We start from the raw sequence: 18,766 nt of genomic DNA, 5'->3' as shown, positions 1-18,766 counted from the left end.
GGTTTTTGGTATATTTTTAGAGTTGTGCATGTCTCATTACAGTCCAATCTTAGGACATTTTTATCACCCAGAAATATTCTGTTGAATCAATACTCTGTCTTTGCCATCAGCCAACACTGATATGCTTTCTGTCTTTATACATAACTGTTTTCTGGAACAAGATGTTGCATATAAATGTGTGGTCCTTTAGGTCTAACTTCTTTTATTTAACTAACTTGGTTTTTGTAGGTTCATTCGTGTGGTGTTCCAGTTTCTCTCGTCCTCACCGTCATTTGGTATTATCACCTGTCTTTCTAATAATCATTCTAGGGGGCACCTGGGTGGCTTGGTCGGTTAGGCGTCCGACTTCGGCTCAGATCATGATCTCACGGTCCGTGAGTTCGAGCCCCACGTCGGGCTCTGTGCTGACAGCTCAGAGCCTGGAGCCTGTTTCAGATTCTGTGTCTCCCTCTCTCTCTGCCCCTCCCCTGTTCATGCTCTGTCTCTCTCTGTCTCAAAACTAAATAAACGTTAAAAAAAATTTAATAATCATTCTAGTAAGTCTGAACTAGTATCTTGTAGCTTTAATTTGCATTTCCCCAATGACTAATGGGATTTGGTAACTTTGCATTTGCTAGTTAGCCATTTCTGTATTTCTTTGGTGAAATGTCTTATTCAAGTCTTGCACATTTTTTTAGTAGAGTTGTTTGCCTTATTGAGTTTTAAGTCTATATATTCTGGTTAGAAGACTTTTATCAGAGAGATGATTTGTAAATATTTTCTCTCAATTTGTAGATTATCTTTTGTCTTAATACTGTCTTTTGAAATACAGTAGTTTTTAACTTTAACGAAAATCCAGTTTATCAATTTTTTCTTATATGGATTGTGCCTTCAGTGTCTTGTCTAAGAATTCTTTGGAAAGGTCACAAAGTTTTTTCTCCTACATTTTCTTCTGTACATTTCATACTTCAAGCTTTTATATTTAGGTCTTTGGTCCATTTGCTTTACTTTTTGTTTATCATGCTTTATTAGAGTCTAAGTTCATTTTTATGTATGTGAATATACAATTGTCCCAGCAGTAGTTACGGATATCTCATTTGTCTTAGCACAGAACTTAATTTTCCCCAGAATGGCCTTGGCATCTGTGTCAAAATTCAGTTGACCATTGACTCACAGCATCCTGTGCAATAAGAGTTTACTTGTGAACTCTCAATTAAATTCCATTGATCTGTATGCCTGTACTTATGCCAGAACCATACTTGGTTGATTATTGTAGCTTTATAGTACATTTGAAATCAGGTGGTGTAAGTCCTCCAAATTTTTCCTTTTTTCAGTATTGTTTTGGCTATTCTAGATCCTTTGAATTTGCATTTAAATTTAGAGTCAGCTTGTCAATTTCCACAAGAAGCCTAGAGAAGTTTTAGTAGAGATTGGATTTAATCTTTCGTTAAATTTGGGGAGAATCATCATTATAACAATATTCTCTCTTTTAATCTCTTCATTTATTCAGTTCAGGTAAATCAAAATTTACATAAAATAAGCAATTCTGGGGGTTCAATTGTTAATACTACAAAATGAATTTTATGAGAGAAAGTAGCTGTAAACTATATTATACCTTGAAGTTTATAAAATAAAAAGTAGTACTATTTAAAACAGCTAAACTGATCTTTAATAGCCCTTTTATTTTTCAATGGAATGGCTATTATGTATAATAAATATGTGTAGCATCAAAACTATACAACCCCAAAATTCTGTGTAGCTTTATTTTTTACAATATAGTTATATATTGCATATAGTATATTTTCCTCTTGTTTTCCTAATTAAAAAAAATTTTAATGCTTATTTATTTTGAGAGAGAGAGAGAGGAAGAGAGAGAGAAAGAGAGAGAGAGAGCATGAGTAGGGAAGGGGCAGAGAGAGAGGCCTGAAAAACAAACCCATAATCAGAATATATTCAAATCTCAAATAGGAAAAATTATTGCCCTTTTAGGGTGGAAGGACTCCAGTGAAATCTGCCTGCCAAAGTATCTGCTAAAAGAATCTCTGCAAGAAATGGTACTGTACTGGGGCGCCTGGGTGGCTTGGTCGGTTGAGTGTCCGACTTCAGCTCAGGTCATGATCTCACAGTCCGTGAGTTCGAGCCCCGTGTCGGGCTCTGTGCTGACAGCTCAGAGCCTGGAGCCTGTTTCAGATTCTGTGTCTCCCTGTCTCTGTGACCCTCCCCCGTTCATGCTCTGTCTCTCTCTGTCTCAAAAATAAATAAAAACGTTTAAAAAAAAAATTAAAAAAAAAAGAAATGGTACTGTACTGAGTGCTCTGCATTGGTTTCCACTTCTAAAAGGTCAGCTGTTTAGTAGTAAATGGTAAATATAAACACAAATAATACATAGATAAAACTCATAATTCCAGGCCGATGAATAGTCTCCATCCCAGCTACAATTCCTCCATTTTTTGGACTATGGGGGCTGAGGGCGACATACCCTAGGTGAATGATTCCATCTACCCTAATGCTCATTGCTCTTCCGTGGTAGCTGCTCTCTGATTGACATTGACAAAGTCTCAAAGATCTGTACACTTTGTGCCCAACACCATATATCCGGCCATGTACTTTTTTCCCAGACCTCCTTGGCTCCAGTCTTCCAGTCTTGCTCCAACTGGTCAAACCATTTGCTAGTCTTCAAGAGTATGAATATATCCCTACCTCTGATCACTTTTCCTGCCACAAAGGTGACGAACAAGTGTACAATTTAAAATGCTACTTACTAGGATGATACCCTTCTCACCACTGCCTTTCGGAAATACTTCTGAGTGGAATTGGAGTGGCCAGAAAAGACACCAACATGAAGGAAACAGGCCTGGGGTTTTTCCTCTGATAGTTGGTCACAGAGAACAGTCTCATATAGTGTTAGATGTGAACTGAAGTAGAGAGATTTGTACAACCCAGGAAACTGCTATGAGTCACCTGTTTATGTAACAAATTTCTTGACTTGTCTGTGTCTACTCAGGCCCAATTCCCAATGCAACATTTCTTTTGCACAATAAATGCTGTTATGTCCCCACCTGTTTTGTGACTTGGTGGGTCTGACAATGTCTCCACATGATGAGAAGCTCTAATCACAGAATTGCCATAGTTAGCTGCTCAGTTTTTACTAGGATCCAATAGCATGTAAGAGGTGCTTTTAGTTTATTTATTATTTATTGTTAACTTTTTAAACATTTACTTATTTTTGAGGGACAGAGAGACACAGAGCGTGAGCAGGGGAGGGGCAGAGAGAGAGGAAGACACAGAATCTGAAGCAGGCTCCAGACTCTGAGCTGTCAGCACAGAGCCTGACATGGGGCTTGAACCCACCTCCCGTGAGATCATGACCTGAACCGAAGTTGGATGCTTAGCCAACTGAGCCACCCAGGCACCCCAAGAGCTGCTTTTAAAATAATGAGAGGTTCTTTGCTGCAAGGGGCATGGCTTTGCTCCAGAATCCTAGAGGTCTGCACTGCGGTTGCTTATCTTGGCTTGCCAGAAGCTCTACATAGTGTCATGTTTTACCATTGAGAATACTCACACCATTGGATTAAGAACAACAGATGGAACCTGCTGAAACCTTTTGTTGCCCTGTGCCTGAGTCAAAATAGGCATCCTTCCAAGACACCCAACAAATGGGACGGAGCAGAGTCTTGTAGGTGCTTTTCCCAGGTGTAAGTGGAACTTCCTAGTACTTTCTCTCTTGGTGGGAGTTGCAAGTTGTGTAAGAACTTGAATTGAGGGGAATATTCACCCTTGTCCCAGACACCCAAACCTCTGATGTATGATCTTTATCTTCTATACTGAATATCTGTCTTATCAGGTTAAGCAGAGTACTTACCACTTCCTACTCATCAGGTTTCATTAACTTATCATCAGTATAGTGGGCCAGGATGATGTTTTGTGGAACTGACTGAAGACTGTCTCTGGTGTAACAGAGAACAGGAGAGTAAACATGATTAGGGCAAGATTGAACAGGTACAGCTACCCATCCCAGAATAAGATGAATTGGCTTCAAGTCTCCTTCTTTAGGGGAATTGGAAAGAGTGCTTTTGCAATTTAATAGCGGCATATTAAGCTCTAGACACTTAATTTTTTCAACTAAAGATACCACATCTGCTATGATTATTAACATTCTGGGATCCATGTTGACTTTGATTTGCTGATTTAGCCAGGCAAAGGAAAATAGCTGTAATGGGTACCACTTGACATACCTTTCCTTCAGTAATGGCTCTTACTCCATAAGTCAGCAAGGCAGTGTGAGAGTTCTATCAGCTGCTGAGTGTATTGATTTCAGTTATTCACGCAAGCATTTCTGTATATGCTTTGGATTTTAAGAGGGACTTGGATGAGGACTCTGTATGGTCACAACCGAACAAGCTCAATGATGGCATTTTGGGTCTCCTTGTATCAGCTCAGACTATGAATATAAACATTTAAAAGATCTAGATATTCCTCTTTTGCCGGTATACTGTTGCTCTGGTAAATGGATGGAGATTTCTTTGAGGAAAAGATTAAGGGACTAGCTATCATATATATATTGCTGTGGCATTGGGAACCCCCAAGACAATCCTTCCTTTCCTTCCACCAAAAATTGTCTCAGAACTGGCTTAGGGATAAAAATTGGGTGAGAGATTGGGTGAGAGATTATTTTTCCATGGCACCAGCTAATACCAGCTCATTCATTCTTGATCTGTTTTTGGTTATGTAAGCCAAGTGCTTGGGAACGTTAAATTGTGGGCTGTCTTTTCAATTTTATTCATAGTGTCATTGATGCAGAAAAGTTTTTGAGTTTGATGGCATCGATTAATGTTTTCCTTTGACTGGTTGTACTTTTGGTGTCATATCTAAGAATGCATTGCCATATCCAAAGCCACAAGGATTCAACTCTTGTTTTCTTCTAAAAGTGTTACGGCTTTATATCATATTTAGGTCATTTATTCATTTGGAGTTAATTTTATTAAATATTGTGAGGGAGGGGGCCAGCTTCATTCTTTTGCATGTGGAAATCGAGTTGTCTCAACACCATTCATTGGAAACACTGAGCTTTCCTCATTCATTGAACAGCCTTGGCACCTGTGTAGAAAATCAGTGGTCTATAGAAGCATGAGTTTATTTCTATTTCATTGGTCTATGTGTCTGTTCTTATGCTAGTAGCACACTGCTTTGATTACTGTAACTTTGTAGTAAATTTTGAAATCAGGAAGTGTGTCTCCAACTTTGTTCTTTTGTTTCAAGACTGTATTGGAGCCCCTTGCAATTCCGTATGCATTTGAGGATAGACTTCTCCATTAAAAAAAAAAAAAGAAGGAAAGAAAGAAAAAGAAAAGCCAGTGGAGTTTTTTGGTTTTTGTTAGTTTATTTATTTTTAGAGAGACAGCAGAGCAGTGGAGGGGCAGGGAGAGAGAGAGAATCCCAAGCAGGCTCTGCACTGCCAGAACAAGCACTGTGAGATCATGACCTAAGCTGAAGTCCCCTGCTTAACCCACTGAGCCCCAGGCTGGCTGGTCCAGCTGTGCCTGGGGACAATATGACCCCTAGTGTTCATTACTTCATCTGAACTAAAAAGGTGGATGCCAGCTTCAAAATTAAGGTGTCAGCAGGGTTGTTTCCTAATAGAGGTTCTAAGAGGGAATCTGTACCATGCTTCTTTCCTAGCTTCTGATGTTTTCTGGCAATCTTTTGACACCCACTGGCTTACAGGCACCTCCCTCCAATCTGTCTCCCTGTGCACAAGGCCTCTATTTCCTCTGTTTTCTTATAAGGACACCAGACATTGGATTAGCGTCCGCCCTAATCTGGCACGATCTCATTTTAATTTAATTAATGACATCTGCGATGATCATATTAAAAAATAAAGTCACATTCTGAGGCTCCTGATGGACATGAATTTGAAGGCAAGGAAATACTATTCTACTTGTTACAATGGACAAAATTAACCTGTTTATATTTTAACCACATAGCTCACGGTTCCCTAGTGGTCCCCAACGTGTCCTTTACAGTTTATTCTCTTAAACAAGATTTCTTCAACCACGTCGCATCACCCTGCATGATTTTGCAGCGTCCCGCGGCCCAGAAAGAATCGGGCCCACCCAGCCCCTGAAAGCGACCTCTGCTCTTCAAGGAAAACTCTTCACACGGGGCGTGGGGCCAGGGTTTATGGGAAACGTAGTCCTAGGTTTCCTTGCCTCGCACAGCGCAGGTTCGGGGAAAGACTCGCTTGAGGCTCATTGTGCGCATGTGTATTTCGGTCTTCAGGTGTCTTCCTAGCGTTTCCACTCCCGGCTCAGGAAATCCTGCAGCGCTCGGGGCGCTGGCGCTGCGCGAGCGGCGGGTGCGCCCAGGCTGGGTGGGCAAAGACCAGCGGGGCGGCGGCGGGGGGGGGGGGGGGGAGGAGTAGCCCCGCGGCGAGACCCCCGGCACGTGGGTCAGCCAAAGGCGGGCGGGGGCGGGGGCGGCCTCTGGGACGGACTGCCAGGGTGGGCGCTTCTGTCTGCAGAGGGGGCGGTGTCCAGCGTGGGGCCGCCGTGTCTGCGCAGTTGCGGGAAGGGGGCGTGAGCTTTGGATCCTGGTGGAGCGGCTGTTAAGTCAGTTACTGCAGGCGAGATGACTGAGCTACGTGGTCGCCTGCTCGGGGAAACAAGAGTATTATGTGCCACGTGGGGTTGTCCTGAGGATTCTGTTTTTTACCTACGTTTTGAAAGTACGTATAGTTTTTAACAGACGGAACAGAGCTTAGTTAATATTAGCTGTTAAGTTATTTGGGAGATACTGTGTGTTTTTTTAATTGGCTAAACTTTATTTAATGCTGCAAACAGCCTTTATGTAACTGTTTTCTGTTTTGGCAAACAAGGAAACTGAGGCTCAGAGGCCTCCAGTGAAATACTCAAGAACTCACAGCCCACGTAGACAACCCTCTCTAAAACCGGCATCGTACTTCTCACAGCACTTTTCTCAGCTCCCAAGGAAACAATCCTAAAGTGTATGAGCTGAATCTCACCTTATGATCATGTATTTTGGGATTTCTTGACATCTAGGAACCCTTGGGTCAGGTGGCATTAACTGTTGTTGGCCGTTTGCATTGTCCAACCTTCAGCATCCTCAGTGGCCTTAGAGTTTAGGCAGATAAGTTCTGTGAGATTTGGATCCCTGCATGAAACTTCTAAATAAAATGATTTTGTCCTTTAAGCCTAGGTTCCAGCTCCCTTGGAAAAAAAGCAGCTTTTGTTAAGTAAGAAGGAAGAAGCCCCAGGGATAGGAATCCTACCTTGAAGATCACTCCTCTGACTTCAGACTTCTTACCACAGTCTTTAGAGCAGAGGCAGGAAACTGCTAGAAAGGAGCAGGTCCTAGGTTTGCGTAGTCTGAAGTAGCCGTTCTTTATTTTGCTCAGAAGGAGCATTGTTTCACTATCACCACATCCAGAGGGCCTCACCGTGATGGTGAGAGGTCGGGACCAAGTTTCAGAAAAGATAGGTGAGTGGAGCACTGAGAGTGGTGGGTGAGGGGCAGCCTGCATGGGAAATATTAATTCATTAGAGGTTTCCTGTCCGCATGGTCTGCAGGGAGAGATCACCAGGCACAACTGAAGGAATTCTATCACCAGCCTTTAATAAACATGCCCTGCCTCCAACCTCCACTCACGTTTTCTAGATTTTGAGATGTTCTTGTATGTCCCTCATTTTATGTGCCTTCTCGAGGTATGCTACTGCTCCTACCCTGCCTTTACAGAGTCACAGAGTAGGGTCCCCTGTGTGCTTAATTTCAAAGCTGGAAACCTTGACTCTGAGTGTGTAAGTAATCTGCCCAGAGTCACCCAATTTGTTAGTGTCAGTACCGGGACCAGAAAACTGTCCATGAGGTAAGTCACCCACCAAGTCTGTTACAACTTAGTTAGAAACAGTTTTTAAAGTAGACCTGTCTGTAAAGCAACACCTTCCTTTTCTGCAGAGTGATTTCTCTAAGGGTAAGCAACTCAGTAGGAATATAAGTAAACAAATATCTTGAGTATTTTTCCTAAAACGTTGATGAAAAATAACGATTTGCCTTCTGATATAATAATTATTAAGTTAGTTCTGGATTCGTTCTAAATGAAAACTGAAATTAATAAATCATTTGGAAGTAAACCCAGTGAAAAATTGCTCAGCCAAGCTCTACAGTTCCTGTCAGAGTCACACATGTGAATTCTACCTGCACATGGTTCTTGCTGACTCTTCTCAGGGGCCAAAGAACTTTTTTCTACAGGGTGGTATTTAACCACCTGGTGGGCATAGGGTTTTAGGAGCTGAATTTCAAAAGTCTATAGCAGCCAAATCTCACATGACCTTCTTCTGTTTTCTTCTCCTATAGCTATACATTCAACCTTCTCTATACTTTCCCAAAAGGAACAGAAAAAGAACAAATCCCAGGTGAGCTTTTTTTTTTTTCATTTTTCACATTGTTTTCCACTGCATAAAACAATAAAAGATAAAAATGATAAAAACTATCAAGGAATACATGGAATTAACAGATCTGAAGCAAGGAAAGGTCAGGATGTTAGTTTTGCGGAGATAATTATAATTGTTTTATGTTAACATATAACACATTGTATTATATAATAGTACTTTTTATAAGAACTATGTGCAAATATGATACTCTGTCCAAAAGGGAAATGCTTTGCTTTGACCACAAAAATAAACAAGAGTAATTCTTCATGGAACACAAAGATTTCCTGGCCTGAAATCTGAAAAAAATAAATAAATAAATTCTTTGTCTTCGTGAAATTAAGGTAGTTGACAACCTCAGTCAACAAGCCTGAAATGAATGCTGCCCATAATCTTCACTTCTGGTTGTTCTTTAATGGGCACAGAGAACAGTAGGTCAAAGCATAATTTAGCTGATTGAAATTGATGATTACTTTTGTCTGCTTCACAGAATTGCCCCTCTTCCTGTTGCCTTTTAGCAAAGCTTAGCCTCACATGATTATCTTTATTCCATTATAATTCTTACCTTATTATTTTTGACTGAGAATCATACTCCATGGTTTTTTTAACTATATCAAAGGATGAACAACCACTCAATTTGAAATTCAAAAGCTGAATTTTGTGCCTGTTTTAAGTGAGAGCTATCTCTGGTGATATATATTCTCACTGAGCAAAGCAAACTTGGTTTTCTATCGGGTTTTTGCAGAGAGTTGGAATATTGGTTTCCTGTGGATGCTATAACAAGTTACCACAAATTTGGTAGCTTAAAACAACAGAAATTTATCCTTTCACAGTTCTGGAGGCTAGAATTCTGACATCAAGGTGTTGTCAGGGGTGTGCTCCTGCTTAAACTTTTAGAAGAGATTCCATTCCCCATCTCTTTCAGCTTCTGGTGGCTTTGGGGAGAGAGGTAGGAGATAGAATGGAGAAAAAACTAAGATGAAGAAAAGTATTTTGTAAGCCTGTATCAATCAGTGTTCTCCAGAGAAACAGAACCAGTAGGATGTGCCTGTACTTGTATCATATAATACATATGCACATATAAATACACATGTTACATTCATTTTATGGAATTGGCTCATGTGGTTGTGGGGGCTGGTGAGTCTAAAATTTGAAGGAAAACCAGCAGGCTGGAAACTCAGGAGTTAATCCTGCAGTCTTGAGGCAGAATTCCTTCTTTTTGGGAAAACTTTAGTTTTTGTTCATAAAGGGCTTTAACTATTTGGATGAAGCCCACCCAATTGAGGGTAATCTTCTTTACTTAAAGTCAGTTGATTGAGATATTAACCACATCTACAAAATACCTTCATAGTAACACCTAGGTAAGTGTTATGTTTTTTTTTTTTTAAGTCTATTTTTTATTTTGAGAGAGACAGAGGCAGTGCAAGTAGGAGAGGGGCAGAGAGAGAAGGAGAGAGAGAGAGAATCCCAAGCAGGCTCTGTGCCATCAGCACAGAGCCCATCATGGAGCTCAAACTCATGAAACTGTGAGATCACGACTTGAGCCGAAAGCAAGAGCCGGATGCTCAATTGCCTGAGCCACCATAGTAAGTGTTTTATTAAATAACTAGGTACTATAGCCTACCAAATTGACACGTCAGACTAACCATCACAAGTCCTGTAAGAAAGGTATGAGTAACAGGACGCCTGGGTGGCTCAGTTTGATGAGCGCTGAGTCTTAATTTTGGATCGGGTCATCATCTCATGGTTCATGAGATCAAGCTCTGCGTCAGGCTCTGTGCTGACAGTGCAGAGCCTGCTTGGGAGTGTCTCCCTTTCTCTCTGCCCCTCCCCCACTCACGCACGTGTGCTCTCTCGAAATAAATAAACATTAAAAAAAAGGAAAGGTATGAGTGAGGTGCTGATCTATTTTCTATATTGTATGCATGTACTTTGTATAAATATACACATATGTATCGATATGTGTGTGGTATGTATATAAATAAATACGTGTATAAATATAGACATACTTATTTTATGATCATGTGACTAGTCAACAGTACTTGGCTGGATTATTTTTGTGCATGACCTGATTTCCTTTTATATTGGGAATTTTCCCTCATTCACATTTTTTATGGTCACTGATGATGTTTAGTTTTAGTCCTTCCTTTTTTATTTGTATTTTTATTTATCCCACCCTCTTTCCTTTCTTTAATTTTTCTCTGTCAATTCTATATCTCCCTTCTAGTGGTTTGGAAATTCGGGGTTCTGTTTTTTTCCACTGATTCTCTTGGAAACATTTAACATAGGTTTGTATTTGTATTTTTTCCATCAACATCAAGAATTTCCGTTTTCTAGATGTGACCTGACCTTTTACATATTTTGCTGTCCTTTCCTCTCACATCTCATGTGTTATAGAAATGATCTGAATTAGTTTTTAATATGATAGATTTTTAAAAATCGTTTGTTAGATATGACTAAACTACCTGGTTATTCTCTCTAATCTCAAAGGTAGTTGGATTAAAATGTCTAGAGACAAGAGGAGGTCAGTGAGCTAACATCCTGATGTTGGGCTTCCAGCCTCCAGCACAATGAGAAAATAAATTTCTTTGCTCAAGCCATCCAGTGTGTGGTAGGCACTTTTGTTATGGGAGAATTAGCAAATTATATTGTTAAGCTTTTGAGGACACACCGTACTCTTTTCTGTATTAGCTATATACCATTTTATATTCCCACCAACATGCACAAGCGTTCCAGTTTTTCCACAGCCTCATCAATACTTTTGTTTGCTAATGGGTGTAAGGTGAAGTGATGTTCTTTTAAATACTATTAATCTCCAGTGTCTTTAAAAACAGTCATTTCCTATTCTTGGAATCATAATAATTACATAGTTTTGTTTTCTTCATAGTTTCTTTTTCACTTCATCTGGTGCATGTCTTTTGTGTTACTGGTTCTTAAATTTCTAGTGAAACCTTCATTGTCCATTTATGTTTATGTGTGAAGATTTGGTTTGATTCATGTAGGTAGCTATTGGTTATTGTGAGTTTATTCAGAAATGTGGAATGCTATTCCTTTATCTATTTTCTCTCATCAATGAAAGAACTGACTTCAGGGATCTGTAAAGGAAATTGTTGGAAAGATATAACCTGGTGAATTTCCTTTCAGTTTATCAGCAGGGAGTATATAGGCAACTTTAAGGGACTATTGATTTCTGAAATACAGATCGTTCATACCATGGAGTTAGACCATCATGACCTATCTCATCAAAGACCTGCCTTAAAACAAAACCAGTACCCATTTTCTTTCTGGCTGATTTGGTCATTGCCAGAGTCCCTGAAGCATTTACCTAAAACATTTTTGTTTTTAATGTTTTATCCTTCAGCCCTCAGCTGTGATTATACAGAGTGGCAAATGCCCAGAGTGTTCTGATAATCCTTCAGTTAATTCTTCAGCCAGTCAATCAGCACACAGCCCACTTTGAGCTTAGGTGAATTTGGTGGCTATATGTACTATATACTGAACGTATGCGGATATCTATGTGTAGCACATAGACAGTCCTCACTTTGCACTGTAGTGTGGGGCTAGAAAAATGGGCATATACACTGAAACCATGCAAAGCAGGCTTAATCAGTGGGGAAAATGGTAGCTGTTCTGCAGTCTTCAAAAATATTTGTGAAAACATTAAAAATCTTTCTGTTGGTTATAAATGTATATAAAAATGAAAGAAATACTGTAATATTTAGTACTGAGTACTCCTTCAGTAAGATCTTTGGTTGTAGATCTAGAATGTCTCAAATGGAAACACTGTTCAAATTCCCACAGTCAGGTATTTCTTCTAAAACTCTATATTTAATTTGAATTTCACTTCTGTAATCACTTCTCATTTCTTTGCTGCTCTTTCATCGCTGTTGGCCAATTCCCTTTTGCAAACCATTTAACCATTTTTGGAAAATGCCATATTGCTAGGAGACAAGGAGGCAACAGGTGTTTTTGTGTGTCTTGCTGCCTGTGTGTGAACTGAATAACAGATGTGCAGTGGTCAGTCACTGGCAGACTTTGAAAGAAATGATGTGATTGATCATTGTTCATGACGTGTGTCTGTTATTTATGTAGTGATTTGTGAATTGAAGAGCCAGCAGCGAAGTTTATATTTGATGTGATTACTCACAGTTACCATAGTAACTGAAATCTGATCATGTTGTTGGGGACTGTTGTTACTCAACTAAATAAATTGTGGTAACTGAAATTCATGCATGTCAGGACCATGCAAAGAATGGACTCCCTGTAGAGTAGCCCATAAACATTCAGACATACCTATATATTGCCACAAATTTGTGGCAGTTTGATGCTTAAAAGTTTTCCTCCCTAAAAGAGTGAGTCACCAAATACTCTGGAGAACTCTTGTCTAAATGAACAATGCCAAATTACCACAGATTAGGGCATTTTATATCACTAAAGCCCCAAATTCAGTTCTCTCCTGATCTTATGGTATTATTTAATCCTGTCTGCATCCATACTAGATTGTAAGCTTCCTGAGAGTAGAAGAAACAGTGTTTTATGTATTTTAGTGTGTCCAGAAACGAGGACACTTTCATGTATATGAGTATGTATTTCTTCTTCTTATATTTCTGTTTCTCTCACCACATATAAAACAAAACAGGCAATATGGTAAATCTCCTATATAAACTTTTTTTAGTAAACTCAGTAGTGAACATGGTGAAGAATTAGTTCCTCCTCTGTCATACAGTTTTGAGCACTTCTGATTAGTCAGATATGTGTGTTACAGGGATCAATTTCATTTGAGGACGTGACTGTGAACTTTACCCAGGAGGAGTGGGGTCAACTTGACCCTGATCAGAGGACCTTGTACAGGGATGTGATGTTGGAGAACGATGGCTTCTTCATCTCACTGGGTAAGCAAAGCTTTTCTGAGCAACAGCATCACGCATGTCCTCCTGTTGTGACCAAAGCATATGGGTCTTTTGTAGAGTTTAATGATATTTAGGTTTGGACGCCAGGAATATTGTTGTGTTTTCACCTCCCCATTGAAAGATTCCAATGGGTCCCTTCAGTGTGTAGAACCTACAGCTGGACTCTGGTTTTTCTTCTGCATTCCTAAAGCCAGGCAGCTTTTCCTGTGTCCCATATTGTTTTCCATTATCAGGACATTCCATTACCAAACCAGAGGAGATCTTCAAGTTAGAGCAAGGAGCATCATGGATATCAGAGGAGGAGTTTGCAAACCAGTGTTACCTACGTGAGCAATCCAGGGAAATTAGATTCCAGGTTGTTGTTTCAGGTATAGGCATCTTCAGAGTGTTTTCAAGACCTTCTTTCAAGAGACTCTGTTTAGAAGTGACTAAGGATGTTTAACCCGCATACCTCAGATACCTAAATTCACCACAGATGTACTCTCACACATTGATGTTCTCTTTTTTTTTTTTTTTTTGCCTTTTGAAGAGTTTACTCCCTTCTACTTGTACCTTAAAATCCATTCCTGTGTCTTAAAAGATATTTTATGTTGGTGAGTCTCCTTACTCTAGCATTCTCAGCTTCCCGTATTCCCTTCATTTTCAAGGACTTCTTTTGTTGTCAGGAATTAATAGATTAGTTTAACCAATATTAACTGAACACTTGCTCCATGCCAGTCATGTTTTAAATGAAAGGGATAGAGGGGCGCCTGGGTGGCGCAGTCGGTTAAGCGTCCGACTTCAGCCAGGTCACGATCTCGCAGTCCGTGAGTTCGAGCCCCGCGTCAGGCTCTGGGCTGATGGCTCGGAGCCTGGAGCCTGTTTCCGATTCTGTGTCTCCCTCTCTCTCTGCCCCTCCCCCGTTCATGCTCTGTCTCTCTCTGTCCCAAAAATAAATAAAAAACAAAAAAAAATAAATGAAAGGGATAGAGCAGTGGTGAAATAAGTCCCTTGATCTCACAGAATTTATATTAGCAGGAGAGAGATGTAGGAAGCTGATCGCCATGAGAGAAGAGAGTAGAAGCAAGGAGACCAGTTAGGAAAAACGACAGTGCCATAAACTAGGTTCAAGGTAATAGAGTGTGCAGAGTGATGGAATTCTGGCTGTCTTCTTGAAGGCAGGATTAACAAAGTTAGCACCTAGACTCTGATTCGTCTCCTCTGAGCACTTTGTTTCCTCTGGTAACTTCTTCAAACAACACTCTTGTCTACCTATTTTCCATGTCACATTTACTATATAATTTTTTTTATTGAGCATATATTACTGTGAATTCTGCTCGTTGTAATCCATCCACTCTTACTGAATCCTTTATTTTCTATTCTTTATGTTTATTTTACCCCTTCTATCCATTTTGAAATGTACTTTTGTGAAGGACCAAATAAATGTGTGTGCATTCATTGCCAGTCTTACTTTCCCTTCTTCCACCACAATAGGTTTGATTGATTGGGTTATTGTCACCTCTTTCCCTGCTCCTCAGCAAAGTACGGGGAATGGAAAATATTTATTTGGTATTGCTTTTATCCCAAAAGACTGGGTCTGAAAGCAAAGAGTTGGGTATATGAAAGATATTTGTGTGTTGGCCCAATTTTAAGAACTAGTTTCAGATGCATAAGGTATGTTTTTCTTATTTCTAGTTGATGGCATGGTAGAAAGCAAAGAAAACCAAGACAGACATTTATGGCAAGATGCATTTATCAATAACAAAAAAGTGATTACACAGAAAGAAAGTGTATTAAGGAAAACATTTAATCTGTTCCTTCCAGGAAAATGTCTAGTAAATATAATCTAGGTGGAATTGGTTTAAAAAATATGTCAGAGTTACCCACCAGTAATAGAAACTATTCAGGAAAGAAATCCGATGATGCCAGTGGGCGTGAGAAATTGCTTCCGGATATTAATCATGAGGAAACTCATAACTAGAAAGAAGTTCAATGAATTTAATAAAAATGAGAGCATCTTCTATCATAATGAGGATTTTATTTGGCAACAAAAGATTCACACTGCAGAGCAACTGTTTGAATATAGTGAATACATTAAAGCCTTCCACAATAATGATCTCTTCATTACACATAAAGGAACTCACACAGGGGAGAAATTCTGTGATTATAATGAATGTGAGAAAACTTTCAGGGGTGAGTCAAACCGCATGTTAGGCCAGATAATTTACTCAAGGAAGAATCCCTATAAATTTAAGGCATGTGGAGAGACCTGTGATAAGTCAGTCCTTTGGAAGAAATGTCATAGAATTCACATGGGTGAGAAATACCACGAGTGTGATGTGTGTGGGAAAACCTTCCTCCGTAAGTCAAACCTCATTGTACGTCTGAAAACACACACAGGAGAAAAACCCTATGAATGTAATGAATGTGGGAAACCCTTTTACCATAAGCCAGCCCTCACTGTACATCAAAGAATTCATACAAGAGAGAGACCTATGAATGTGTTAAATGTGGGAAAACTTTCTACCAGAACTCAGCCCTCCGTCAACATCAGAGAACACACACAGGGGAGAAGCCTTAAAATGTAGTGAATGTGGAAAATCTTTCTCCCAAAAGTCAGACCTGACTGTGCATCAGAGATCTCACACTGGAGAAAAACCTTGTAAATGTAATGAGTGTGACAAATCCTTCAGTATAAAGTCAAAACTCAATGTACAGGAGAGAATACACTCAGGGGAGAAGTCTTATGAATGTAGTGAACGTGGGAATATGTATTATATGAAGTCAACCCTCAGTAAACATCAAAGACTTCATACAGGGAGAGAATACATGAATGCAATGAATGTAGGAAGACCTTCTGTGGGAAGTCAGTTCTTCTTAAACATCAGAGAACTCACACAGGGGAGAAACCTTATGAATGTGTAGAATGTAGGAAAACCTTTTCTGAGAAGTCAACCCTCAGTAAACATCAGAGGATTCATACTGGGGAGAAACCCTTTGAATGTAACAAATGTGGGAAGGCATTTTGCCAGAAGTCCCACCTTATTCAACATCAGAGGATTCACACAGGGGATAAACCCTATGAATGTAAAGAATGTGGGAGAACATTTTGCCAGAAGGCATCCCTCAATGTACATCAGTGAACACACATGGGAGAGAAGCCCTTTGAATGCAACGAATGTGGAAAATCTTTCTATGATAGTTCGACCCTCATTAAACGTAAGAGAATTCACTCAGGGGAGAAACCCTATATAAATGTATGAATGTGGGAAGACCTTCAGCCACAAACCAAATCTCACCACACATCAGAGAATACACATAGAAGAGAAACACTGTAAAGATGGATGTGTGAAACCATCTTGCTGTAACTCAGAACTGTTGGCCCGACAGTATATCCATATGGATATATCCATATCCCTCCCTCCCTGTGGTTGTAATGAATGTGGGAAGTCCTACCAGAAGTCAGCCTTCATAGAACTCACACACAATAGATACCTGGCAATGCTTTTACCAAACTGGACACAGAGCAAGTCTTTATCTCTCAGCTGCTGTTGCATCCAGGTGGGACAGTATGCATGAGAGCTAGCCAATGGGATGTGAGCATAATGAGGTAATTCACTTGTAGGTCTGACACATAAAGGCCCCCACGGCAATTCTTCGTGTTCTCTCTTCTCTATGGGGTAGGACGTAGAAAGCCTTCTGTTGAGGAGTCAGCACACACTGTGTGTTAGTGAACTCACACAAGAGTAGAAACATCACCTTGATGTTTAGAAACCTAATCCATAAATGAAACTTACTGTCACTGGAGAATCCAAACTGAGAAACCCAGAGATCACAACAAATTTAGAAAAGCCTTTCTGAAAAGGTTATTATCTCATTGAACCTCAGGTAAATAATAGTAGACTGAAACCTTATAAATACATGGTTTTCTGAAAGTTTGCAACAAAACATAATTTATTAGATTTCAGAGAATTATTACTGAGGGAAACTGAATTTAGAAAATACAGAGAGGGGTGCCTGGGTGACTCAGTTAAGCATCCAACATCGGCTCAGGTCATGATCTCATGGCTCGTGGGTTCAAGCCCCACATGGGGCTCTGTGCTGACAGCATGGAACCTGCTTTGGATCCTCTGTCTCCCTCTCTCTCTGCCCCTCCCCTGCTTGTACTATTTCTCTCTCAAAAATAAATAAACACAAAAAAAGAAAAGAAAATACAGATAAATTTTTTTTTCTTTAGGAAAAAATGGTTGGGGCCTGGGTAGCTCGGTCCGTTGGATCAGGTCACGATCTTGTGGTATGTGGGTTTGGGCCCTGTATCAGGCTCTGTGCTGACAGCTCAGAGCCTGGAATCTGCTTTGGATTCTGTCTCCCTCTCTCCCTCTCCTGTTCCCCGCTCTCTCTCTCGCTCTCTCTCTCTCAGAAATAAACATTAAAAAATTTTAGAAAAAAAATGTTTAAGTTGTCACAGGAAATACAAAGGCCAAGTACACATTTTTTACATTTAGCACAAGTCTGAATGTAAGGCAGCCACTGGGAACAGTAAGCTCATTGTACTTACCACCATAAAATGTGCTCATTGAGAAAACAACCCCATCTTTGGGGCATCTGGGTGGCTCAGTCGGTTGAGCATCCAACTTTGGCTCAGGTCATGATCTCACAGTTGGTGAGTTTGAGCCCCACTTCGGGCTCTGTGCTAACAGTTCAGAGCCTGGAGCCTGCTTCGGATTCTGTGTCTCCTCTCTCTCTTGTGCTCTGTCTCTCTCTGTCTTTCAAAAATGAATAAACATAAAAAAATTTAAAAAAATTTTAAAACTACCTTTTAAACTTTATTTATTTTGAGAGAGAGTGTAGGGGCAGAGAGAAAGGGAGAGAGAGAATCCCAAGTAGGCTCTGTGCTCATAGCACAAAGCCCCTCCCATGCTGATGCTCTCTCTCTCTCTCCCTCTCTAAAATAAATAAACATTAAAGAAAGAAAGAAAGAGAAAGAGAGAAAGGAAGAAAGAAAACAACCCCATCTTTGAATATCCTGAAATGTTTAATTGGGGAACCTAAATAGGTTTGAATATGCCAAACCTAACTTAGATGTAGCCTGGGAACTATTTGTACGGTAGCATGCCATATATTGTTCTTTGCCTTTACTTCCTAGTATTAACAACCATGACATATGGTGCAAGAGTTGGCAAACGTTTTCTGTAAAAGGCCATATAGTAAATACTTTAGCCTTACAGGCTACATATGCTTCCTGTTAACATTTTTTTTTTCTTTTACAACCTGTTAAAAATGCAAAATTCATTCTTAGCTCATGGGCCATTGAAAAACAGACTTGGCCAGATTTAGCCAAGTTTGCTGGCCCCTGATCTAGTGGACTCTGGAAACTAGACTTCCTAGGCTCAAGTTTCCAGTTCTACTGCATATTAGTTGTGTGGCCTGGGGCAAACCCCTGAACATTGTTCC

General features: G+C 40.0%; 2 protein-coding genes across 3 annotated transcripts in view; both read left to right on the top strand.

The window, feature by feature from the left end:
• Window positions 1–7,331, top strand: part of LOC131493053 (zinc finger protein 12-like) — a 34,794-nt gene extending 27,463 nt beyond the window's left edge. Inside the window, exon 5 of one of the 2 annotated variants that reach the window (XM_058697123.1) lies at window positions 7,195–7,331. In XM_058697123.1, the coding sequence (XP_058553106.1) occupies window positions 7,195–7,235 (41 nt within the window). In that variant the 3' untranslated portion in view covers window positions 7,236–7,331. Of the gene's footprint in view, window positions 1–1,968; window positions 2,253–7,194 lie in introns of those variants that run through there. The other variant, XM_058697122.1, reaches the window with a different exon arrangement.
• A 3-nt stretch (window positions 7,332–7,334) lies between these two features.
• On the top strand, window positions 7,335–17,503 carry LOC131492436 (zinc finger protein 157-like). Its single transcript, XM_058696046.1, is given in 7 exon segments — window positions 7,335–7,476; window positions 8,350–8,408; window positions 13,189–13,315; window positions 13,567–13,769; window positions 15,824–16,136; window positions 16,139–16,566; window positions 16,568–17,503. Coding segments are annotated over 7 exon segments (1,491 nt in total). The 5' UTR covers window positions 7,335–7,439; the 3' UTR covers window positions 16,892–17,503.
• The last annotated feature ends 1,263 nt before the right edge of the window (window positions 17,504–18,766 follow it).

This window comes from Neofelis nebulosa, chromosome 13 (assembly GCF_028018385.1).
Source record: "Neofelis nebulosa isolate mNeoNeb1 chromosome 13, mNeoNeb1.pri, whole genome shotgun sequence".
Lineage (NCBI taxonomy): Eukaryota > Metazoa > Chordata > Mammalia > Carnivora > Felidae > Neofelis > Neofelis nebulosa.
This window is presented reverse-complemented; position numbering and strand designations above follow the sequence as displayed.